Source organism: Salvelinus sp. IW2-2015, linkage group LG4q.1:29 (assembly GCF_002910315.2).
Source record: "Salvelinus sp. IW2-2015 linkage group LG4q.1:29, ASM291031v2, whole genome shotgun sequence".
Taxonomy (NCBI): Eukaryota; Metazoa; Chordata; class Actinopteri; order Salmoniformes; family Salmonidae; genus Salvelinus; species Salvelinus sp. IW2-2015.
Genome location: NC_036842.1, coordinates 41633083 through 41660273, shown reverse-complemented (window position 1 = coordinate 41660273; position 27191 = coordinate 41633083). Strand labels below are relative to the sequence as shown.

At 41.1% G+C, this 27191-nt stretch overlaps 1 protein-coding gene across 1 annotated transcript in view; it reads left to right on the top strand.

Annotated features, from left to right (window-relative positions):
• Positions 1-4967: 4967 nt before the first annotated feature.
• si:ch211-236l14.4 (SITS-binding protein) overlaps positions 4968-27191 on the top strand; it is a 94814-nt gene continuing 72590 nt past the window's right edge. The window contains exons 1-2 of the mRNA XM_023984711.2: positions 4968-6011; positions 16061-16232. Coding sequence (XP_023840479.1) covers positions 5541-6011; positions 16061-16232 — 643 coding nt within the window. The 5' untranslated portion in view covers positions 4968-5540. The remainder of the gene's footprint in view (positions 6012-16060; positions 16233-27191) is intronic.

Here is a 27191-nt window from a genome sequence, read left to right as displayed (position 1 = left end):
TAGAACTGTTTGGCCATAATGACCATCCTTATGTTTGGAGGAAAAAAGGGGAGGCTTGCAAGCCGAAGAACACCATACCAACCGTGAAGCACGGGGGTGGCAGCATCATGTTGTGGGGATGCTTTGCTGCAGGAGGGACCGGTGCACTTCACAAAATAGATGGCATCATGAGGAAAGAAAATTATGTGGATACACTGAGGCAACATCTCAAGACATCAGTCAGGAAGTTAAAGCTTGGTCGCAAATGGGTCTTCTAAACGGACAATGACCACAAGCATAAGTTGTGTCAAAATGGCTTAAGGACAACAAAGTCAAGGTATTGGAGTGGCCATCACAAAGCCTTGGCCTCAATCCTATAGAAAATATGTGGGCAGAACTGAAAAAGCATGGGCGAGCAAGGAGGCCTACAAACCTGACTCAGTTACACCAGCTCTGTCAGGAGGAATGGGCCAAAATTCACCCAACTTATTGTGGGAAGCTTGTGGAAGTCTACCCAAAATGTTTGACCAAAGTTAAACAATTTAAAGGCAATGCTACCAAATACTAATTGAGTGTATGTAAACTTCTGACCCACTGGGAATGAAATGAAAGAAATAAAAGCTGAAATAAATCATTCTCTCTACTATTATTCTGACATTTCACATTCATAAAATAAAGTCGGGATTCTAACTGACCTAAGACAGGGAATTTTTACTAGGATTAAAAGTCAGGAATTGTGAAAAACTGAGTTTAAATGTATTTGACTAAGGTGTATGTAAACTTCTGACTTCAACTGTAAGTATTCAGACCCTTTACTCAGTACTTTGTTGAAACACCTTAGGCAGCGATAACAGCATCATTGGGTATGACACTACAAGCTTGGCATACCTCTATTTGGGGAGTTTCTCACATTCTTCTCTGCAGATCCTCTCAAGCTCTGTCAGGTTGGATGGAGAGTGTTGCTGCACAGCTATTTTCAGGTCTCTCCAGAGATGTTCGACCGGGTTCAAGTCCAAGCTCTGGCTGGGCCACTCAAGGACATTCAGAGACTTGTTCCGAAGTCACTCCTGCATTGTCTTGGCTGTGTGCTTAGGGTCGTTGTCCTGTTGGAAGGGGAACCTTCGCCCCAGTCTGAGGTCCGGAGCACTCTGGAGCAGGTTTTCATCAACAATCTCTTTGTACTTTGCTCAATTCATCCCTGCCTTGATCCTGACTAGTCTCCCAGTCCCTGCCGCTGAAAAACATTCCCACAGCATGATGCGGCCACCACCATGCTTCACCTTAGGGATGGTGCCAGGTTTCCTCCAGATGTGATGCTTGGCATTCAGGCCAAAGAGTTCAATCTTGGTTTCATCAGACCAGAGAATCTTGTTTCTCATTGTCTGAGAGTCTTTAAGTGCCTTTTGGTAAACTCCAAGCGGGTTGTCATGTGTCTTTTACTGAGGAGTGGCTTCCGCCTGGCCATTCTACCATAAATGCCTGATTGGTGGAGTGCTGCAGAGATGGTTGTCCTTCTGGAAGTTTCTCCCATCTCCACAGAAGAACTCTAGAGCTCTGTCAGAGTGACCACCGTATTATTGGTCACCTCCCTGACCAAGGCCCTTCTCCCCCGATTGCTCAGTTTGGCCGGCTGGCCAGCTCTAGAATGAGTCTTGGTGGTTCTAAACTTTTTTAATTTAAGAATTACGGCGGCCACTGTGTTTTTGGGGACCTTCAATGCTAAATACATTTTTTGGTACCCTTCCCAAGATCTGTGCTTCGACATAATCCTGTCTTGGAGCTCTACGGACAATTCATTCGACCTCATGGCTTGGTTTTTGCTCTGACATGCACTGTCAACTGTGGGACCTTGTATAGAAAGGTGTGTGCCTTTCCAAATCATGTCCAATCAATTGAATTTACCACAGATGGACTCTAATCAAGTTGTAGAAACATCTCAAGGATGATCAATGGAAACAGGATGCATCTGAGCTAAATTTCGAGCCTCATAGCAAAGGGTCTGAATACTAATAGATTTTAATAGATTTGCAAACATTTCTAAAAACCTGTTTTCGCATTGTCAATATGGGGTATTGTGTGTAGATTGCTGAGAATTTAAAAACAAATACATTTTAGAAGGAGGCTGTAACTTAATTAACAAAATGTGGAAAAAGTTAAGGGGTCTGAATACTTTCCCGAAGGCACTGTAAACACAATATGTGACCAACTGGCTCGATTCGGTCTTATGTAGCAAAATTTGAAATTGTGTTTTTTACATTGAATAAAAGTAGAGACTAAGTGCTATAAAATTGTATATCATACACAACAGTTGAGGAACAATGGGAAAGTAATTATGCTTTGAAAGTAATTATGCTTTGAAAGTAAACTTGTAACCCCACTTTTGAGAAAATGTCCCTTGAATGTTTTCGTACACCTACTGGAGAGCTCTTCTTTGTCTACACACATTCAGCATCAATCACACCCTCTTAAGCCTTACCCCCACCCATCTCTTTTTTTAATTTATTTTTTAATTTTAAAGGGTGGATCAGCTTAATATTGCGGAAAGAATGTTGCTTCCATCAATGTAATTGTCTGCATCATTTCCAATCCCCCATATAATTTTTTTGTAAATATATATATCCATATACCTACATGCATGCATACATATACACATATATACAGTACATACCCATATAGACATACATACTTTTTTTAGAATATACCTTTATTATTCCCCGCAAACCCTACCACCCTTCCCCCAATTAGAGTAAACCAATAAACACTTAGGCTTCTACCTTCAGTTTATATATCTTATACACATTTTACAGACACAATCTATTTTACAATAGTTATATTTTGTTTGTTTTTAGTCCTTCCTCTATTTCTGATGTCCATCCAGTTTGATTTCTATTTGTAACTGTGCTATTTCACAAAAGTTCTGAACCTATATACATACCCCCACTCATCTCTTTAAGGATTCACATGTGAGGCCATGTGCTAAACAGGGGTTACATTTGTGTACTAAACAACCAAAGATTTCAAGACTAAAGGCTGGTTTATACTACGTCTATTGACATGTCTGTATACAGTTCAATATTAGAGGAAAATGAACTCACAACAAGATCATTATTTACAAGTTACAGAATATTAAAGAAAATAGCTTACGGTTATGAGTGTGAAGAAATAAAAGCAGGGCATTCTACTGGAAGAATTTTAGAACATGGACTCTGTCTCGTTGGCCTAACGTTATGTCCTAATTTGACTTCGGTGCGGGTCATGTTGTTCTTCACATTACTGTCTCTGGTAAACACACACTATATCAAATAAAATCTAAGTTTATTTCTCACATGCACAGGATACAGAAGGTGTAAACGGTACAGTGAAATGGTTACTTGCATAGTGGTGTCTTTTGTTTAGACATGTAGCTAGCTACAATCAATGAACTATAATCTCAACTCATAACAATACTACCCTGGATGAATCTACCGGTAGCTGAACGCTAACAAACTAGGTTCAATGTTAGCTAGCTAGCTAGTTCACATGTTCCAGAAGGTATTTTTGTAAAAACAAAAAAAACGCATTTTGAAAACCAGTCACATATGTAAAAACCAGCTTCTCCCTCAACAGAGATCAATCATCTCCCAAACTAAAGCATATAGCTTGCTATGGCTCACCACCTAATTGTGACACACCCAAGACACACGTTGTTAGTGAAGCAGCAACTTCCTTTCTGTTACGCCATGCTCCGGTTCAGTAATAAAGCACACAGTTTATAAAGAGCCACTTCTTCCAAGGCAAAAGGAGTTCCATGTGTTATTACACTTTCATGTATCATTTGTTGCCTGTTTGCAACCATGTTTTACCAAGCTAGCTAGCTAACCAGGCTCGTGATGAGCTAAGCTAGATATCTAGCTAGCGCAGTTCACGTTGGACAATTTCAGTTGAAACTGGAWCGAGAAAGGTCTGGGTTCACTTTTAAAATGACATTTATTGACAGCTAGACCACGTACATAAACCTTGACTAACCATGGGGTCTAGATTTTTTTTATACATTTCCCATTTGGCATATCTCTTTTGTGGTGGTTTGAAGCAGCAGTTACAGCTGTGTTGACATGACAAATGGGTTCCGAACAGAATGGTATAGCGCCGACCAGCTTGTGGTCCTAAAAAACGGAAATGAGTTACCTCTGGTTCGTTCAGCCATTCATACTGTATGGGGGGAAATGAATGGGAAAAGAATGGGGTTTTATGATAAACGCCAAAAATAAGGTCTGAGGTGAACACAGACTTAGTAAATCTTACACATTTTGTTTTATGATATAATATCAGTCAGTTAACATGACCTATATGAATTATGAAGCCTTTATGTGCTTGTTTTGATTTACATAAATGCTTCAAAATTCACAAAAAGTTATGTTAGCTGAAGAAGATTGCCATAGAACAAAATGTATAAGATCTCCCCTACACCTGTTTTTATCACATACCTTATTTTCAGCATTTATCCAAAAACCCTACAGAAAAACACATTCATTTCCCAATAGGCTTTGACCAACGAGCCATGGCAGGGTTAGTGCCTACAAAAAGTGACCATTAGGCTAATTGCTCTATGATTGATTTATATTTCTTGTGATGCAATTCAATTCAATTGCAGGCAATTTTTGGGGGGTTGAGACACTGACCAACCCAGATGCAACTTTGTTGCAAGCAACATAAATTGCATCCAGATAGCTTCCTGTGAATATCCGCTTTTATGGTAAATTTTAATTGCAACTCAATGTAGCCTACTTGTTGATGTTTCGCCCACTATAGGCCTAGGCCTACTCCATAGAAAGTCAAGTCAATTGCAACCTAAAGACATTCAGTTCCAAAATTTGCAATCAAACGCTAAGCTACACAATTTTACCCCTCTCCAAATTAATATTTATTCGGGTGATATTAATTTAAGCGCAGTGTTGTCAAAACGTGCAACGGCGAGCCTGCCAGTTGGAGCGCATGCAAGGGGAGCGAGCACCGGTCACTCCCCACCGCCAATGGCCTGCTCGCCCCAACCGGCTGCTCTGGGACTGCCTGTCAAGCCAAGCTCCTCGCGTCTACCGGCTCCCTTATCACTCAATATATCTTCTCTACTCTACCTTTCTGCAGAAACAGCCTGGCGTTACGTCAGACCCGGGCAAAAACCGCAGGGCAAGCAAGTCGGCGTCTAAGGAGCTAGGCATTGCTGCCAAACCCGGGTTAAGGCTGCTCACTCACAGCTCAGCGTTCAATGTCATTAAAAAGGAACACTTTTAAACCGCGGCAGCATGTGGTAAGTCAATTTTTCTCTGATAAATTTTTCCAGCCGTTGGGATTTTGACCGTTTTCACTCACATGACACTTTGACCAGTGGTCTCTGGCTGGCATAATTGCGCAAAAACTGCGGTAACACCGTGTGTTGGAGATTGTTCAGACATAGACTAACAAACGTTCAGCCACTTTGAAACCAACATGACATGATGATGAGGCACCCAAGCTTTTCAACAACCACTTGCAGAGATTTTTTCTTCATTTTTTCAATTTGAGTCTTGATCATTTCAAATACAAACATGCCTCATGCTCGAAATAGGAACCCTAGCCCCATCCCAGAGGTAACATGGGATACGGGATTGAAGGAGATGAACGAAACTTGGAAGGGAGCTATTGCCTGTCTCGGGGTGGCAGTCTTTTTCGTCATGACCATTGGGATCATATACTGGCAAGTGGTGGATCAGCCCAACAAGAACTGGATCCTAAAGGGGAGTTATAGCGGGCTAATCTGGGAGAGACGGACTCACTCTCTGGTCATACAGACACTGACAGAAGACAAGACCTACGTGGAGATTGACGTGGGCAACGTGGGGAACCCTGATATTGAAGTGCCGTTTGTCAGGAACCTGTGCTGGCTCAATAAGACGGAGTTCTGCTATACATGGGATTCGGTGGCGGATGTTAAAATCTCTTTGGAGGTGAATGAGGCGACGGAGACGGAGTGTTATAGCATGACATGGGCGCCGGTGCATTGTCATGTGGAGCTGAAGGTACGGGAACGGTTTCTCTCTCTATCTCTCTCTCTCTCTCTCTCTCTCTCTGTGTGTGGCATACACACAGCCGATTCATACTGTCAGACAGATATCAGACTATTCAGAGACGTTTTATTCACATAAACCCATCAGGATATATTTTCCAAAATTGTCGTTTCCAAATCAAATCAATTTACATGCATAAGTGGCTTTTCTTATTGGGAGACCAGTGATGGTTGTCACACTTTTTTATTCTTGTGTGTATTTGTCAGCACCAGTATATCTTACAAGAGTCTTTTCAATATTATGAGAAAGACCAAGGTCTTTGGTTGAAACGGGTCCCGTTTTATCCTGCATATCTTATTCTAACATGGAGTTAGTTATAAGCCATCAAACCCTCTGTCCACTTGTGACAACCAGCGCCATTGTGGGGTTGGTTGTCACACAGTATGGGGGTTGGTTGTCACAATGTTTGCTAGTAACTTATTCTTTGTAACAGGAAATTAAGCAATATAGCATGTAGCTTACAGCATATGATTGAACAATATTCCTAACAACATTCAGCATTTTATCCCTTGATAATAACATGACATATTGAGTAAATTTGTGTGTGTGAATGTAAATTTAAGAGTGCTGTCCTATTTTTGTTCTAAACAATGTGTGCGTGAGAGGGAGGCAAGGAAGTGAGCTCTCTATAGTACAAGCAAAAAAGAGTTTAGGATTTATTGTAGTGTCCCTGGGCAATATGCCCAGCAAACCAAAATTGGTTCTGTGAAAGTTCGCAGAACATTCGTTCGGTTGTGGCAGATATTCTCATAACACAAAAACTGTCCAGTTGGACTGATGATTACACAATGTTTGTGTAAAACATTTTCCTGATGTTGCAAGAATGTTCCCAGAATGTTGCTCTCGCATTTTGTTGCAGCAGTATGTCGATAATACTAATCCGGTCCAAAAAACGTCACTGGTACATTGTGCTATTACATTACCTAGAAACCTAATGAGAACGTTTGGGTTCGGGGAATGTTCTTTTGTGGTTGTTACAGATGTTGTGCACAACATTTTAGTGAATGTTAGGACAACATTCCAAGGATATTTAATTTTAATATTACTTTATTTTTTAATCCAAAAACATTATTTGAATGTTATCATCCTAATGATTTCTGGTCAAACAACATATGAAAGAGGGGTCTTAGAAAACAGTAGAGTATAGTTCAGTACAATACAGTACAGTACAGTAGACTAGAGTTCAGTACAATACAGTAGAGTTTAGTACAGTAGAGCACATTTGAGCACACTAGCGTAGAGTACAGTATAATTTACTGTATTGTACTATACTGTACTGTACTCTACTGTACTGTACTCTTTTGTACTGTACTAAACTGTGCTGTGCTGTACTGTTCTCTACTGTGCTGTTCTGTGATGTCCAAACCTGTGAAACATAGATGTCTATGATTGGTACAGATTTGGTCCGGTCCTATTTTACTGCTGCTGTTTAATAATTTGCTACTTTGATTTTCTATTTTCTATATTTTACTTAACACTTATTTAAATGTTTTTCTTAACTTAAAGCATGGTTGGTTAAGGGCTTGTAAGTAAGCATTTCACTGTAAGGTCTACACCTGTTGTATTCGGCGCATGTGACAAATACAATTGGATTTGATTTGATACCCCCATTTTCTTTTACTTTCACCTACGCTACCGTTCAAAAGTTTGGGTCAACTTTTGTTGTTTTAATCCATTAAAATATAATCAAATTTATCAGAAATACAGTGTAGACATTGATAATGTTGTAAATGACCATTGTAGCTGGAAACGGCTGATTTTTAATGGAATATCTACATAGGCGTACAGAGGCCCATTATCAGCAACCATCACTCCTGTGTTCCAATGGCACGTTGTGTTAGCTAATCCAAGTTTATCATTTTAAAAGGCTTGATCTAATTGATCATTAGAAAACCCTTTTGCAATTATGTTAGCAGAGCTGAAAACTGTTGTGCTAGTTAAAGAAGCAATACAACTGGCCTTCTTTAGACTAGTTGAGTATCTGGAGCATCAGCATTTGTGGGTTCGATTACAGGCTCAAAATGGCCCGAAACAAAGGACTTTCTTCTGAAACTCGTCAGCCTATTCTTGTTCTGAGAAATGAAGACTATTCCATGCGAGAAATTGCCAAGCAACTGAAGATCTCGTACAACACTTTGTACTACCCCCTTCACAGAACAGCGCAAACTGTCTCTAACCAGAATAGAAAGATGAGTGTGACGCCCGGTGCACAACTGAGCAAGAGGACAAGTACATTAGAGTGTCTAGTTTGAGAAACAGACGCCTCACAAGTCCTCAACTGGCAGCTTCATTAAATAGTACCAGCAAAACACCAGTCTCAACGTCAACAGTGAAGAGGTGACTCCGGGATACTGGACTTCTAGGCAGAGTTGCACAGAAAAATCCATATCTCAGACTAGCCAATAAAAATAAATGATTAAGATGGGAAAAATAACACAGTCACTGGACCAAGGAAGATTGGAAAAAAGTGTTATGGACAGACAAATCTAAGTTTGAGGTGTTCGGATCACAAGAAGTGTCACGGTCGTTGAAATGAGTGGACCAAGGCGCAACGTGCGTAGAGTTCCACATTATATTTAATAGTGAAACTTACAACCAAAACAACAAAGAAATTACAAATGTGCAGTATTGCAGTGCTCAAGGCAACTATACAAAAACTATCCCACAAACAACAGGTGGGAAAAGACTGCCTAAATATGATCCCCAATCAGAGACAACGATAGACAGCTGCCTCTGATTGGGAACCATACCAGGCCAACATAGAAAACGAAAAACTAGAATGCCCACCCTAATCACACCCTGACCTAACCAAATAGAGAAATAAAAGGATCTCTAAGGTCAGGGCGTGACAGAAGAAAGAACAACATTCGTGAGACGCAGAAAAAATGAAAAAGATGCTGGAGGGGTGTCTTGACGCAATCTGTCAAGCATGGTGGAGGCAATGTGATGTGTCTGGGGGTGCTTTGTGGTGGTAAAGTAGGAGATTTGGACAGGGTAAAAGGGATCTTGAAGAAGGAAGGCGATCACTCCATTTTCATCGCCATGCCATAACCCTGTGGACGGTGCTTAATTAGAGCCAATTTCCTCCTACAACAGGACAATTACCCAAAGCACAGCTCCAAACTATGCAATAACTATTTAGGGAAGAAGCAGTCAGCTGGTGTTCTGTTATAAATGGAGTGGCCAGCACAGTCACTGGATCTCAACCTATGAGGTGTGTAGGAGCAGCTTGACCGTATGGTACGTAAGAAGTGCCCATCAAGCCAATCCAACTTGTGGGAGGTGCTTCAGGAAGCATGGGGTGAAATTTACATTTACATTTAAGTCATTTAGCAGACGCTCTTATCCAGAGCGACTTACAAGTTGGTGCATTCACCTTATGATGTCCAGTGGAACAACCACTTTACAATAGTGCATCTAACGCTAAGGGGGGGGGGGGGTTAGAAGGATTACTTTATCCTATCCTAGGTATTCCTTAAAGGGTGGGGTTTCAGGTGTCTCCGGAAGGTGGTGATTGATTCCGCTGACCTGGCGTCGTGGGGGAGTTTGTTCCACCATTGGGGTGCCAGAGCAGCGAACAGTTTTTACTGGGCTGAGCGGGAGCTGTACTTCCTCAGAGGTAGGGAGGCGAGAGGCCAGAGGTGGATGAACGCAGTGCCCTTGTTTGGGTGTAGGGCCTGATCAGAGCCTGAAGGACGGAGGTGCCGTTCCCCTCACGACTCCGTAGGCAAGCACCATGGTCTTGTAGCGGATGCGAGCTCAACTGGAAGCCAGTGGAGAGAGCGGAGGACGGTGACGTGAGAGAACTTGGGAAGGTTGAACACCAGACGGGCTGCGGCATTCTGGATGAGTTGTAGGGGTTTAATTGCACAGGCAGGGAGCCCAGCCAACAGCGAGTTGCAGTAATCCAGACGGGAGATGACAAGTGCCTGGATTAGGACCTGCGCCGCTTCCTGTGTGAGGCAGGGTCGTACTCTGCGAATGTTGTAGAGCATGAACCTACAGGAACGGGTCACCGCCTTGATGTTGGTTGAGAACGACAGGGTGTTGTCCAGGATCACGCCAAGGTTCTTCAGATTCCCTCAACAAATTGACAACTAGAATGCCAAAGGTCTGCAAAGGTGTAATTGCTGCAAATGGAGGAATCTTTGACGAAAGCAAAGGACACAATTATTATTTCAATTAAAAATCATTATTTATAACCGTGTTAACGTCTTGACTATATTTCCTATTCATTTTGCAACTCATTTCATGCATGTTTTCATGGAAAACAAGGACATTTCTAAGTGACCCCAAACTTTTGAACCGTAGTGTATGAAAAACACTTATATCATGCTGACATAAATTGACCAGGTGAATGAGTTCTTTCAAAGAGTTCACATATTCGAACATTAAAAAATAACACACAGTGCCATTTTGATTGGGAGTAATTAGCACTGTGACAACCAACTCCTGAGACAAACAACCCCAGTCTCCTCTATACTTTAATATTGTGCCTATTTTTATAAATAACAGGGAAGCTTTTTGGATTGTGTGCACTAGGCCTAATGTTTGTAGCCTATTGTTTGTAGAATTATTGGGGGACTGACAAATTAGTTAATTGATTGTTAAAATATACCCTGGAAACAGTTTCATTTGTGACTCGTTTCAGCAAACTAGGCYTATGTCGCAGGTCACTACTTCACAGGAGAGCCATTTGAACGTAAACTATTTTTTTGCTGTTGCCAGAAATGCCTTCTGGAACATGTGAACTTTTATGTGCCTTAATAACAAACTTGTATGCAATTTGTAAATACGAATAAATTGTTAAATTACGAGCCTAGTTGGTTAAGCCACAGAAAAAGTAGTTACCTTCCCACTAGCCATGATTGGCTGAGATAATGAGTGGGCTGGACATGCCGAGAGAGGAGTTCAGATTGGTCTGCCATATAGAAGGCTTCTYTCTGTTTGAGCTGGTCAGTCTGTGTTGGTAATTCTGTCGAACGCAGATTTTTTTATGTATCGTGTAGTGGAGCTGCATAAGGGTTGATCTCCACTTTCTGGAGGATCGAGTTTTGAAATCAGTGGAATTAGAGTATGATAGCTAAAGAAATTGAGAAAATACCTGTCTCCGGATGACATCTTCAAACTAAGGGCAACCCTGGCATGGCATCTGTGACAGTCCATCATGCATGATGATGTATACAGGTAAGATAGTCTCGCTAGCTACATTTTCAGATATTACACATTTCTAATTTTGACAGAAAGTGGTTTCATTTCAAGCTGAAGTGTACTGTTAGCTAGCTAGCTGACGTTAGCTGGCTGGCTCGCTAGCTAACGTTACGTGTATGATGTTATTATTCGTGTCTCAGATCTGTTTGCTTTGRTAGTTAGAGACTAATGTTAGCTAGCTAACATTGAACCTGGTTGARTAGCTACCACTACCAGCAGATTCCTGCAAGGCGTTGTAACGTAATGAGTTGGCACTATGTTCATTGTTATTTAACTAACTAACGTTAGCTGGCTGGGTCGCTAGCTAACGTTATGTGACGTGTATGATCTCACATGTTGTTTACCTAGCTAGGTTAATTGTGTTTACCAAGCTAGCTACATGTCTTAAGCTAAAGTGTACTGTTAGCTAGCTAGCTAACGTTAGCTGGCTGGCTCCCTAGCTAACGTTACGTGTATGATATTATTATTCGTATCCCAGAGCCGTTTGCTTGGCTAGTTAGAGCCTAATGTTAGCTAGCTGCCTGGCTGGCTCGCTAGCTAACATTACATATATGATGTTATTATTTGTATCTCAGAGCCATTTGCTTTACTTGTTAGAGCCTAATGTTAGCTCGCTAACATTGAATCTGGTTGGTTAGCTCCCATCCGATTCATGCAGGGTAGTAACGACATTATTTGGCTCTATGTTCATTGTTGTTTAACTAGCTAACGTTAGCTGGCTGGCTCGCTAGCTAACGTTACGCGATGTGTATGATCTTACACGTTGTTTACCTAGCTAGGTAGCTACATGTCTTAACAAAAGACTCCACTATGCAAGTAACCATTTCAGGTATGTTTGTAAATTCAGTCTGAGTATGCCAGAGTGCAGAATAACTGATGAATTTATGAATGCATAACACCCGTTGAATATGGACAGTGTTAGTAAACGTCGGCAAAAAAAGCGTAATGAAATTGTTGCCAGCAGAGCTGGTTAGGCTGTTTTCATGTTATCCAGAGGTAAACAAATCATCGGCCAGAGTGTCAAGTGTGTGCTCTGAGAGCAAAACGAGATGGGTGGGGCTAAAGCTTAAGAGGGTGTGAACGATGCTGAATGGGTGTAGACAAAGAAGAGCTCTTCACTAGGTACCAACACTTTCAATGGCCATTCTCTCAAAAATGAGTTTACAAGTTTATCAACTTTCAAAGCAGAGTTACTTTCTCATTGTTCCTCAAAAATGCATTGTATGATATACCATTAATGTAGCTCTAAGTCTCTTTTTTTATCCAATGTAAAAAACACAATTAAACATTTTGCTACATAAGACCAATTTGAGCCAGTTGGTCACATTTATCCTAGACATTTAAACTATTTGGTTGAACTTGAATACATTTTAATCAGATGTCCAGTGTGCGCACGATGCACAGACATGGCTGTGGAAGGGAAGCAGGATGTTGAACGTCCAGTCTGRTTCATCATGGCACTGGGTTCTAAGACCACAGAATTACTGTCCTTCAGTCCCTCCTGTTGCCTAATGATTAAACGCTTAACAATTCGGATGTTTTGAAAGTTGAATCCTTGTATTGGTACATTCCCTGGCATAAGTCTGTTGTCCCGTGTCATTAGGGGATTCCAGTGGCTTTATATCCTAAAAGATTGTCATTTCATAAGTCCCAAATCCTATCACGTGTGTGCGAGAAATTACAAGATTATGTTATAATGCTGTAATTGCATCAAATGGTTGTTTTATGCAACAGAATAAGGGGTTGTTAGAACACTCATCTAGAACACTCAATCGATTCACTTTATATGTGTGTGTTGTCTTGATCGGCTCCCTTATTAATAAGTGAATAAAGATGTCATTTAAGTATAACTCTGACTTGTGTGATAAGTTTGTCTCTCCTCATTTGATAGTAAAGAAATGAACTATCACACGTGTCTCAGGTGTCTCAGCCTGGCACTTGTATAAATTCCTGGCACGGAGCGGAAAATACTTGGAGGAAAAGCAGAATGAACATCATAGAGGCTAGGGTGAAAGACTACAAATGTGGCGTGATGGGGTTTACGTGGACATATCTTCTTCTTTAGGCTACAGTAAAGCAGCGAAGTGGAGATGAATTCAAATGTGGCACTTGAATCCATGTGGAATCATATTACCGGCCACCAGACCATGTTCTCTGCACATTTGAAGAAAATGTAATGTAATATTGTAGGCCTGTCATTTTTCATTTGATTCAATGTCACATGCCATTATTATTCCACATAATTCACAAGCTTTACTATAAGTGGAATATTGATCAGGTATATATATATTTTTTTAATGTAACCTAATTTTGATGCCCCAAAATTACAAAACACAGTCGCTTACAGTACTACAGTACTTATATAGTACTTAGTACTTATATAGTACTTAGTACTCAGTATATAAGGAGTATGTGGAGTGCAATATTTTGCCAGTTACGCTGTAAAGAGGATGCCATGAATTTGACAGTAACTTACAGGAAGAAAAGTGGCAAGTAAGTTACTGTATTTTATATTGCAGTAAATCTACTGTAATCTAAATACATTATCAAAGCAAGTACTGTGTAATTACACACAGTACAATACCATACAATTGCATGTATTATACTGTAAAAAAGTAAATGCTACTGTAATCATAATGAATGAATGGATAAATGGATAAATTAATGAATGAAATTCATTGAGGGGAGGGGTTTGTATTTCACAGTATTGTAATTACATAAGATTGGTGTAAGCAGGTTGGCTGCTAGGTAATGTGTTTATGAATATTTGGTGTTTTATATCACTTGCACTACTAGAGGCCTTCAGGCTTCCAAACTGGCAGCGACTACAGGGCAAAACAGACCAAAAAGAAATGGCAAAACGTTCAACCATTTTAGGCTTAAAGGCCCAATGCAGCCATTTTTATATACATTTTAAGTCATTTCTGGGTAACAATTAATTAGATTACTGTAATAGTTTTCCATTCAAAGGGTTAAAAAATAATCATAAATATCATTTTAGCAACAACTTTTTCTCTCTTTGTTATTGGTTTATTAACTAATTTACCGCCTGGTGATAGGCAAGCTGAAACCCCACCCATTCAAAACATGCTGATTATATACACTGAGTGTACTAAACATTAGGAAAACCTGCTCTTTCCTTGACATAGACTGACCAGGTGATTGCAGGCGAAAGCTATGATTCCTTATTGATGTAACCTGTTAAATCCACTTCAATCAGTGTAGACGAAGGGGAGGAAACACGTTAAAGAAGAACTTTTAAGCCTTGAGACAATTGAGACATGGATTGTGTATGTGTGCTATTCAGAGGGTGAATTGACAAGAGAACATATTTAAATGCCTTTGAACGGGGTATGGTAGTAGGTGCCAGGCACACCAGTTTCAGTGTGTCAAGAACTACAATGCTACTGTGGTTTTCACGCTCAGCAGTTTCCCGTATCAAGAATGGTCTATCATCCAAAGGACATAACACTGATCACATTTGTTCACACTTTTTACAGTGTTAGTTTCATCAGTTGTTGTACAAGATGATACAAAACACAGGAAAAACGAAATTGTTGACTGCACTAGGCCTTTAAGACGTGTTACCACTCCAACCTATCCCCTATACATTTTAAATTGATGGGGCAATATAACCACATAGGGGTTAAATTAGTAGACCAGTCTCACTAACGGGTGCAACAAAAATAGCTTTTTACAAAGTATGCCTCAAAATAGGTTAATGAGCCAGAAACAACAATACAATGCACCCACTTGTGGTCAAAAGTATTTTTGTGCTCCAAAAATACGGTACGATGCTGTATTCTGTGGGGTATGATTGCAGTACCCTTGAAATACAGCAAATCTTTCCCCACCCACAATGCAACATAGTTTACAGTATGCTGCAGTAAAATGTTTCACAGCATTTTACTGTTGATGATACCTCAACTGACTCTATAAATTACAGTTTTACGTCACAGCGTACAGTTAAGTCAAGTGGATATAGCGATCACTATAATTAAGATTTCATTGGATAAATTTGTTGTAAAATTGTTCTGACAGGCTACACCTAAGTGTTTTCCAGATATGGCAGATTTGTCTGGATAATTTGTTGAGAATTTATGCAGCATCTACGTATTACACCTCTCTTGGCCGTATGAAATCAAAAAGAGCTACTTCTGATTTATTAATATATTTATTTAAATCACAGCTCTTGGTAGAAAAGTCTGTTGCCCTCAGTCACAACCAGCTCATTATTTTTGTAGACAGCACTTTTTAAGTTAGATCTTCAACGCTCGTCCGCTCTTCCATTGCTCCTCCTTTTTCTTCTTCCTTATCCTCCTCTTCCCCCTTCTCCTTCTCCTCCCCCCTCCTCCTTTATTTTTTATGAAGATATGTATTAGTGTTTGAGATTGATTCTAGATGACACTAAAGACCTCAGATCAACCCCTTTAGATTTTCCTACTCTGTCTCAATCTCTGTTTTCTTCCACTGTGTATTCTTCATCGTTCAACTACCTTTCATCTATCGCTCATCATTGTCCTCCCTCCTTCTTTACCTTGTTTCAATTCACCTTTCTCTCCCCGTTCTGTTTCTTTAGAGGAATATTCTCTCTTCCTCCACTTCCACTGTCACAAGCCCAGTCTCTTTTTTCTCTTTGTCCATCTCTCACTCCCTCTTCCTGTCAGTGTATTCATCTCCTCTCTCCTCTGTCTTCTCCAACCATCTACTTCTCTCTCTCCTCCTTCTATTTCACTCACTCTTTAACCGCGTCTTCTCTAACTGTGTGTGTGTATCTCCCCCCTCCCCAGGACTGCTTCTCCATGGCTAACATGTCGTGGTACGGTGGCGCCAGCGTCCAGAACCAGAGTTGGCCAATCAACGAGCAGAATGTCACCATGCAGCCGTTCACTGTTAGCAACCTCAGGGACAACCCCTCTGGCTTTGGCTCAGTCCTCGAACGCTACTTCCTGGGCTCGTCAGGTAAGGGGTCATCGCCTTGACACACGAGCGCAATATCTGGTCCGTCAGCTTAATAAAGGGTGCAGAATGAGAATGTTGAGCCAGATTGATTTCGCTAAAAGGTGCCTCTATTCACTGTTACAGGGTTTGATACATATTCCATCCTCTAATGGTTATGGTTAGGACAGGGGCAGGGATATCTGATTCCAACATCTGTGGTTATTGGTGACTTGATGAGTCACAGGGACAGGGGAAAGCCCTGTCGTTGTTCTTCTGTCGACTTACTGTATCACTTACAGGCCTACGGGACACATGCTCTGTAAATAGAGTGTAACACAATACAGGTTGTCCCTGGGTTTATTCATTGAGAGATTATACTACAAAGGGCAGCAAACCACCAATTGTACGTGAACTCCTAGGGATGCAGCACTAATTGCCTTTTGTTTCTATTATTAGAAGCAACAGATTACTTTATTGGAAAGGTTATTTTGGGGGGTGTCGGTTTGATCGGGATAGGAGTGTGGGGAATGCCATGCTAGTGGTCCCAGCCGGATGTAAATGTGTGTGTGTGTGATGAGGGGTATTGCAATGACCCCTGGGGACTATAGACCACCACGCCTGCTATGTGTGGCATGTGTGACAGGGCTTCTGAGCTCCAAACCCAGTCTCTGCTTAAAGTACACGCCAAACACACACACACACACACACACACACACACACACACACACACCACACACACACACACACACACACACACACACACACACACACACACACACACACACACACACACACACACACACACACAAACACACACAATGAGAAAGGGTACAAAATACAAAGACATCTCAATGCAATGTGTGTGAGTCAAGGTTTGTATGTGTGTGTACGTGTGCACGCGTGTGACTGTGTTGTGTACACATGTGTGAGTGAGAGAGTGTACCATGACTGTGTGTGTTTGTTGGAGCTAAAACATGCTAATCTTTGTCCCAGACAGCTTTGCCAGTCCAGATCAGAGCATGGGGCAATACATCAACTAAAAGCCATAATTATCATCATGTGATACAAACAAAGGCCCTTTGTGATTCATCAGACCATTGTTTCCCCACTCACTCACACACACACACACACACACACACTCACAGAGTCTTATATAACACAGTAGCAGGGGCTTAACTGTCACATGACTTAAATCTCTTTTCCACCTTCTGAGAGGGCAGCAGTAATGTCCAGGACCTTTTAACCCACTATCTATCACTGTGCTTTGAAGACAAATAACAAAAGTTCTCTGGGCTGAAGCTACTGCCACTATCTCTGGGCATAGCAAAGCTGATCCACAACCATGCCAGACATGCTAATGTGATACTAATGCTAACATTTTGCAGGTAATATTTCCTCATTCAAAATTAACACTCAGAATAAAATGTAGTGCCGGTTTCCCAGACACAGATTAAGCCTAGTCCTGGATTAAAAAGCTTCTCCACTGAAAGCACTTTTCAAATCAAATCAAATTGTATTGGTCACATACACATATTTAGCAGATGTGATTGTGGGTGTAGCGAAATGTTTGTGTTCCTAGCCCCAACAGTGCAGTAGTATATAACAATTCACAACAATACACACAAATCTAGAAGTAAATAATGGAATTAAGAAATATATAAATATTAGGACGAGCAATGTCGGAGTGGCATTGACCAAAATACAGTCGAATAGAATACAGTCACGCCTGCTCCCCCTCTCCCTCCTTGCCCTGCATTACGCACTCCTGACACCATCATTACGCACACCGGCTTCCCTCGTCACGCGCATCAGCGACCATTTGAACTCACCTGGACTCGATCACCTGTATTATTTCCTTCCCTATACTTGTCTGTCCCCCAGCTCTGCTCCCCGCTTCCGCATTGATTGTCGTATGTCTCTGTTTTACCCGGTTCTGATGCTGTTCCTGTCCTGTTCCATGTCTGTGTAAATGAAATGTTCAATCTCCGTACCTGCTTCTCATTTCCAGCGTTGGTTCTTACAGAATAGAGTATATACATATGAAATGAGTAAAGCAGTATGTAAACATTATTAAAGTGACTAGTGTTCCATTATTCAAGTCACCAGTGATTCCATGACTATGTATATAGGGCAGCAGCCTCTACGGTGCAGGGTTGAGTCACCGGGTGGTAGCTGGCTAGTGATGGCTGTTTAACAGTCTGATGGCCTTGAGATAGAAGTCTCTCGGTCCCAGCTTTGATGCACCTGTACTGACCTCGCCTTCTGGATGATAGCGGGGTGTACAGGCCGTGGCTCGGGTGGTTGATGTCCTTGATGATCTTTTTGGGCTGCTTCTGACATCGGGTGCTGTAGGTGTCCTGGAGGGCAGGCAGTGTGCCCCCGGTGATGCGTTCGGTAGACCGCACCACCCTCTGGAGAGCCCTGCGGTTGCAGGCAGTGCAGCTGCTGTACCAGGCGAGGATACAGCCCGACAGGATGCTCTCAATTGTGCATCTGTAAAAGTTTGTGAGGGTCTTAGGGACCAAGCCAAATTTCTTCAGCCTCCTGAGGTTGAAGAGACGCTATTGTGCCTTCACCACACTGTCTGTGTGAGTGGACCATTTCAGATTGTCAGTGATGTGTATGCCGAGGAACTTGAAGCTTTCCACCTTCTCCACTGCAGTAGCGTCAATGTCCAGATGGGATTTGGCAGTGTGCAGTGCAATGGTGATTGCATCGTAAGCAAACTGGGGCGGTAAGCAAATTGAAGTGGGTCTAGGGTGTCAGTTAAGGTAGAACTGATATGATCCTTAACTAGCCTCTCAAAGTTCTCCATGATGACAAATGTGAGTGCTACGGGGTGAAAGTAATTTAGTTCAGTTACCTTTGCTTTCTTGGCTACAGGAAAAATGGTGGACATCTTGAAGCAAGTGGGGACAGCAGACTGGGATAGGGAGAGATTGAATATGTCCGTAAACACTCCAGCCAGCTGGTCTGAGGACGCGGCTAAGGATGTCTTCTGGGCCGGCAGCTTTGCGAGGGTTAACATGCTTAAATATCTTCCTCACGTCGACCAAGGAGAAGGAGAGCCCACAGTCCTTGGGAGCAGTCCGCGTTCATGGCACTGTGTTATCCTCAAAGCGGGCGAAGAAGGTGTTTAGCTTGTCTGGGAGCAAGACGTTGTTGTCCGCAACGTGGTTAGTTTTCTCTTTGTAATTCGTGATTGTCTGTAGACCCTGCTACATGTCTTGTGTCTGAGCTGTTGAATTGCTACTCCACTTTGTCTCTGTACTGATGTTTTGCCTGTTTGATTGCCTTATGGGGGGAATAACTACACTGTTTGTATTCAACCATATTCCCAGTCACCTTGCCATTGTTAATTGCAGTGCTTCGCGCTTTCAGTTTAGCGCGAATGCTGCCATCTATCTACGGTTTCTGGTTTTGGTCGGTTTTAATAGTCACAGTGGGAACAATATCCCCTATACACTTCCTGATGAACTCAGTCACTCTGTCATTGTGTACATCAATGATATTATCTGAGGCTACATGGAACATATCCCAGTCCACTTGATCAAAACAATCTTGAAGCATGGATTCCGATTGGTCAGACTAGCATTGAATAGACCTTTGCATGGGTACTTCCTGTTTTAGTTTCTGCCTATAGGAAGGGAGGAGCAAAATGATTTGCTGAAGGGAGGGCGGGGGAGGACCTTGTAGGCATCCCAGAAGAGAGAATAGCAGTAATTGAGTGCGAGTTCTACAGTCAGTGTGTTTATAGAACTTCGGTAGCATTTTCCTCAAATTTGCTTTGTTAAAATCCCAAGCAACAATAAATGTCGCTTCAGGATATGTGGTTTCCAGTTTGCATAAAGTTCAGTGTAGGTCCTTGAGGGCCGTCGTGGTATTGGCTTGAGGGGGAATATACACGGCTGTGACTATAACTGAAGATAATTCTCTAGGGAGGTAATACGGTCGGCATTTGATTGTGAGGTATTCTAGGTCGGGTGAACAAAAGGACTTGAGTTTCTGTACGTTATCACAATTACACCATGAGTGGTTAATGAAACATACACCACCTCCCTTCTTCTTCCCGGAGAGTTTTTTATTCCTGTCTGCGCGATGTACTGAGAACCCAGCTGGCTGTATGGACAGGGACAGTATATCCGGAGAGAGCCATGATTCCGTGAAACAGAGTACGTTACAGTCCCTGATATCTCTCTGGAAGGAAATCCTTGCCTTGAGCTCATCTACTTTATTATCCAGAGACTGAACATTAGCGAGTAATATACTTGGAAGTGGTGGATGGTGTGCACGCCTCCTCAGTCGGACTAGAAGTCCACTCCGAATACCTCTTCTTCACCGGCTGCGTTTTGGAGCAGCCTCTGGGATAAGTTCAATTGCCCTGGGGGGTGCGAACAAATTATCCAATTCGGGAAAGTCGTATTCCTGGTCGTAGTGCTGGTGAGTTACCGCCGCTCTGATATCCAAAAGTTATTTCCGGCAGTATCTAATAAGACAAAAAAACGTTCTGGGCTAATAGTGTAAGAAATAACACACCAAAAAACGAAATACTGCAAAGTTGCTTAGGAGCTAGAAGCAGAGCTGCCATGTCTGTCGGCGCCATCTTTCTTTTTAGTCCAGGGCTAGGAAAGCGTACCATAATGTATAGAGCCCACGTGGTTCTCTATTCTATTTGTTTTACATTAAATGCATTGTATCCATTTCTTTGGCTCCTTTGTCTCTGCCCTCCATTGAAAATGAGTGATTTTGTAGAGTGAATCCACGGTAACAATGAGCAGGTTTCATTGTTCTACTGTATCTACTGAACGTGATAATAGCAGAAGCTGATCTAGCTGAAACGCAGTCGGTCTTGGGAAAATCAGTGATCTGTCACTGTGATATTGGTGAAAGCAAAAGGGTGGAAACCATGGTTTTACCTATCCACTCACTTACAAATCAGTGGTCTATCATCTCTATGGGAATAGAGGTACCCAGCTGGCAAAACTGGTAGCAATGACATCATGGTCAGATTACATACTGGTTGTATAAAGATGTCATCATGGTCAGATTACATACTGGTTGTATAAAGATGACATCATGGTCAGATTACATACTGGTTGTATAAAGATGACATCATGGTCAGATTACATACTGGTTGTATGAAGATGACATCGTGGTCAGATTACATACTGGTTGTATGAAGATGACATCATGGTCAGATTACATACTGGTTGTATAAAGATGTTTTGCTACAAATAACAACCAGAATATGACGTCATTCCCATAATGTCTTGATCTTGTCATTAAAAATACCATCGGTTACATTGTTAAGACCAGAGGGTTGTAATATGGTGTAAGACTTTTACAACCAGACAATGACCTCATTAAGATGTCACACTAAAACCTGATAAGGTAAATTGATCAAATGGTTTTGAGGAAACCGATTGCCTTGAGGCATTTGAGTTGGCAAATGAATCATTTGATTATACTGTACTGTCAATGTTTGAGTAAGCAATGTACTACAAGTGTTCCTGTTAACTGTACTTGAATAAACAACGTAAATGTAATATAACACTATTGATTGAAGCTAACTTAAATGATGTTGTTGACTTTACTTGAATAATTGAGTGAAGTGCTTAAATTATGCTGTTGACTTTACTTAAATATACTATGTTATTGTCATGTAACCCTTGTGAGTGAAGTTGACGTAAACACAATTGAGTTAAGATCACTTGAACGTGAAAACCTGCTACTTAAGTGGTTTAAGGAAACCGGTTGCCTTAAACCTATTAAATTAATGTATATGAAACAAAATAGCTGTAAAAAACTGTAATGTAAAACAAAGTTACTTTTGTCCTCCGGAGAGGGGGTACAAAAAGCACAGCTGATTTGGGGTACTTAAGGACTGGAGTTGGGAAACACTGACATAGGCTTACTAATATAACCTGGTACATCAACAGTATATCATTGGTAAAAATTGACAAAATATCCACCAGAGAAACATTTGTATATTTCGCCTAAAATCACTTGTGATAAGGGCTGGGCTTGGTTTAATTTGCCTGGTGCAATGGAAAAATTGAATATTTAGAAAAAAGGCAAACTCTTTGCTACCTTTCAAATACTATTATTATACTTTCAAGGTATAACAAGTAGTTGACCTTTGAACCAGATCTGATTCCAGCATTATATGCAGTGCCCTAAAGATCTGAGTCCTCCGTCTTACCTGTAGCCTAGATCATGACACCTCAGAATGTCAACCAAAGCGTCAGCGATCCTTCCATTCTTTGATGCCCTCTGTCAGTACAAGGTCATCAAACAAGGGGTGTGACGGTCGAGCGCAGCATCGAAGGTGTTCGGCATGTCCTGGTTCGTTATTTGCAGAAACTGCATACGCCTGCATTTGGAAATGACAGACGGCAAAGGACAGTTTTTAGCAATATTATCACAAGTTTGGCACAGCAAAACAATTGTTATATTTGTGTAAAAAAACAACTGTGCAATTTTACCTTCGACTCCATGCGCAGAGCAGGCCAAAGATCAAGGAACTCCTTTACAGGTGGGCTGTAGGTGACGCCACAGAGCAAATGTGATCTGCATCAAGGCTATACTTGAGATGATAAGGATAGTCCATCGTGTACTGGATTCTGTTTGTCAATGTCTTCTTGAAGTTCTGAGTGTCATGGGGAGACTCTCAATTGCATTTCCTCTCTCTTTGTTTCCATCTCAAAACCCATTGGGCGAGAAGGTCAGAAGGGAGGGAACTCTTACCTTCTCGTCCAATGGGATTTGAGAAGGAGGCGAGGAGAGAGGATCTGATGACGTCATGTTAGCTATTACGACGTAACGTTAGCCCTAGCATGCCAGTTAGCAGCCTGAATACTAGCTTGACAGATTATGCTTTAAAATTTTACAAATTAACACACATGATACAAATTAACAATTAATAACTTTATACCATTGAGAAAGTATCCACTGTTGCCGGCAATAGTTGATAACAGCTTGCTATGGAGATAATACCAATTTAAGGAATCGTGGCGATTTTGCTGCGATGTTGGGAAAGAAAATTCGGAACTTGACAAATGTGCCTTTGGAACGTCAACGTGCATGACGTCAGACGTAATCAAGGTCACACTTGAAAGAGCTTGCATCTAACTCATTTGTTCTATCAAATACACTCAATCTTATTGAGGGCAATCTATAATAACTAATAATTGAGAAATAACTACTGAGTGAAAGTGAGTAAATTTAACTTTTAGTAACCTTTGAGTAAATTGTATTTAATTCTTTTAGCAAGATATACTGTTAGGTTTTACAGTGCGTGTGCCATGGGGTTTGCCAGCTGGGAAGTCAGAATGCATGTTAAAGGTATTCAAACAGGCCCTGAGACTCAGGCATTGGCTGTGAGAGACTCTGTGTGTGTGTGTTTGTGTGTGTGTGTGTGTGGTGTGTGTGTGTGTGTGTGTGTGTGTGTGTGTGTGTGGTGTGTGTGTGTGTGTGTGTGTGTGTGTGTGTGTGTGTGTGTGTGTGTGTGTGTGTGTGTGTGTGTGTGTGTGTGTGTGTGTGTGTGTGTGTGTGTGTCTATACATCTGTCTGTGTGTGTGTCTATACTCATAAAGATTATTTTAAATTACTAGAGGGGCTATGTCATAAATCCTCAAAGTTCCAGAATGGAAATCCAAAACCAGTCTAATTGGAATGAATGGCAATAGAGGCATAGGTGATGCATTTCCTGCTTTTACTTATGCAAGACAATAAAAGTAAGGCACGTGATGTATCAGAAATGGTGTAATGGAATTATAGTCAACTTAAAATATTGTAATATAATTATTAATGCAGTTTATACAGGTTTTATACACATTTTCTGTATAAAAAGCCTTTAAAATATATGTAAACAGACCTTAAATGTCTCAGGAAAGCTGTGAGTGCTATTATATGATACAACCTCAGTACTTGTTGCATTTGCAACTTGTCTACGTCCTATCATCAACTGATTTGAGCCAGTGTATGGCTGTGGATTGACTGCATAGAAGGCTTGCAGTTGACGTATGATGCCTCCTGGCGGCCATCTTGGAAGACCACCGCATTAATTATCCCGGCAACAACCCCAAACAGCATGATAACAGTGCCTTAAACTAGTTGATTTATTACCACGGTCATTTTCTGTGCAGTATGTGGCTGCTCTAACAAGACAGGAAAGAAAATATGAAAAACACATGTTTACAGATTCCCCGCAATCATGAAACACCATTGGTGACATCAAGAAGATAAGTCTCAAGATCTGTCAGAAATGTGAGAAAAAAAAACATTTTGCCCGTCAAGACCTGAACCCAGACAGCTGTCAGTACAAGGTCTGCTACGATAATTGCATCACTGGTATGTCAAGTCTGATCGATTTTGAGTGTAGTTTAGCTGTTATGCTAAGCAGGTGTTAACAACAACAGTAAGTTAGCTAAAATTAGCTAGCTAGATAGCTGGTAGTCTAGCTATTAGTATGTGTCCCATGAGTCTCAAGTTTTGGGGAAGCAATTTTTTCACCATAAAAATGCACCTTTATAACAAAGGATCACATGCGTCTATCATCACATTTGCAGACTAATGTAAGCCTACTATTCCTAATGTGATGAGTAGATTGGATAGTCATCATTTAGGCTATTAACGAGCGCTTAGTGGCAAAGACCTGAAGGCTATATCAGAGACTTTTCTTTCCTTTGTACAGGAAAAATATGGCCTTTGATAAAAATGTCATACACTTTTACTACACTTTATATGACTGAAGACATTAGCAGAATAATTTTTTATTTGATGGTAGCCTAGGCCTACCATGCTGACACTGACAACAGATCAATAAAAACGACTTTGTCTTGAATGTAACCATGTAATATAGGCCTATGAAAAAGGGTCATGGCTAGAATGGATCTAGCTTTTGTCAAATTAATGTCAAAAGTACATTTTTGTCATTTTAGCTAACCCTATCCCTTTTCCTTATCTTAACCTAATTATCCTAACCTGCTACGTTAATTATCCTAGCCTGCAGCGTAAATGACGTTAATTTGACAAAAGATGGATCCCTTCTAGCCATGACCATGAAAAGGGGAGACACAAATTGTACAATACTTAGTCCTTTTCCAGATATGAAAGGAGACATCCCTCAATTATACGAGATGGTTGTTATATGCTGTGCTTTGGTTAATCTGAATGATTCCGTAGAGCACCTTCACCTTGTCTTCATGACAAAATAAACCGTATAAATATATAAAATGTAATTTAGAACAACATGTAAAAGACTTGCAAATGATATTATCACAGTGGCACCTCCAAGTGCCACTCAGACCTTCTGTGAGAAAAGTATCTGGAATTGAACTTGGTAGTAGTAGTGTGTATGTTTTAAACCTCTACAGGATCGGTGGGTCCCCCACGGGACGGTTTAGCTAACGTAGGCTAATGCGATTAGCATGAGGTTGTAAGTAACAAGAAACTTTCCCAGGACATAAACATATCTGATATTGGCAGAAAGCTTAAATTCTTTTTAATCTAACTGCACTGTCCAATTTACAGTAGCTATTACAGTGAAATAATACCATGCTATTGTTTCAGAAGAGTGCACAGTTATGAACTTGAAAATGTATTAATAAACCAATTTTGCACATTTGGCCAGTCTTAATACAACATTTTGAACAGACATGCAATGGTTAATTGGATCAGTCTAAAAAGTTGCACATACACGGCTTCCATCTAGTGGCCAAAATCTAAATTGTGCCTGGGATGGAATAATACAGTATGGCCTTTCTCTTGCAGTTCAAAGATGATGGTACAAAAAAATACATGTTTTTTCCTTTGTATTATCTTTTACCAGATCTAATGTGTTATATTCTCCTACATTAGTTTCAAATTTCCACAAACTTCAAAGTGTTTCCTTTCAAATGGTATCAAGAAAATGCATATCCTTGCTACAGGGCCTGGGCTACAGGCAGTTGGATTTGGGTATGTCATTTTAGGTGAAAATTGTAAAAAAGGGGCTAATCCTTGGAGATTTTTAAGCTACGGATCCCATCACTTCCTGCTTCCAGACATTTCACCAGCTAGATTACAAGGGTTGGATTTACACTAAACAATTTCCTGTCAGCACAAGGCAACATCTAGTTCTAGTATAATGATTAGTACACTATATATACAAAAGAATGTGGACACCCCTTCAAATTAGTGGATTCGGCTATTTCAGCAACACCCTTTGCTGACAGGTGTATAAAATCGAGCACACTGCCATGCAATCTCCATACACAAACATTGGCAGGAGAATGGCCTTACTGAAGGACTCAGTGACTTTCAACGTTGGAAAGGACTTTCAACCTTTCCAACAAGTCAGTTCGTCAAATTTCTGCCCTACTAAAGCTTCCCCGGTCAACTGTAAGTACTGTTATTGTGAAGTGGAAACGTCTAGGCGCAACAGCGGCTCAGCCCCGAAGTGGTAGGCCACACAAGCTCACAGAATGGGACCGCCTAGTGCTGAACCGCTTAGTGCGTAAAAATCATCTGTCGTTGGTTGCAACACTCACTATTGAGTTCCAAACTGCCTCTGGAAGCAACGTCAGCACAAGAACTGTTCGTCAAGAGCTTCATGAGCTTCAATGGTTTTCCATGGCCAAGCAGGCACACACAAGCCTAAGATCACCATGCTTAATGCCAAGCTTTGGTTGGAGTGGTGTAAAGCTCGCCGCGATTGGACTCTGGAGCAGTGGAAACGCATTCTCTGGAGTGATGAATCACGCTTCACCATCTGGCAGTCTGACAGACAAATCTGGGTTTGGCAGATGTCAGGAGAACGCTACCTGCAGACACAGACACAAAAGTGAGCAGTTCAGTCATCTGCACCCAATACAGCTAGCCTTCAACATATGCTCATAGCATACAGTACATATTCTTACCTCTTTGTTGATTGATATCCATTGAATTGTGTCCATTTTCTGTTTTAGAAAGATTTGCACAAATATGAAAAAATAGATG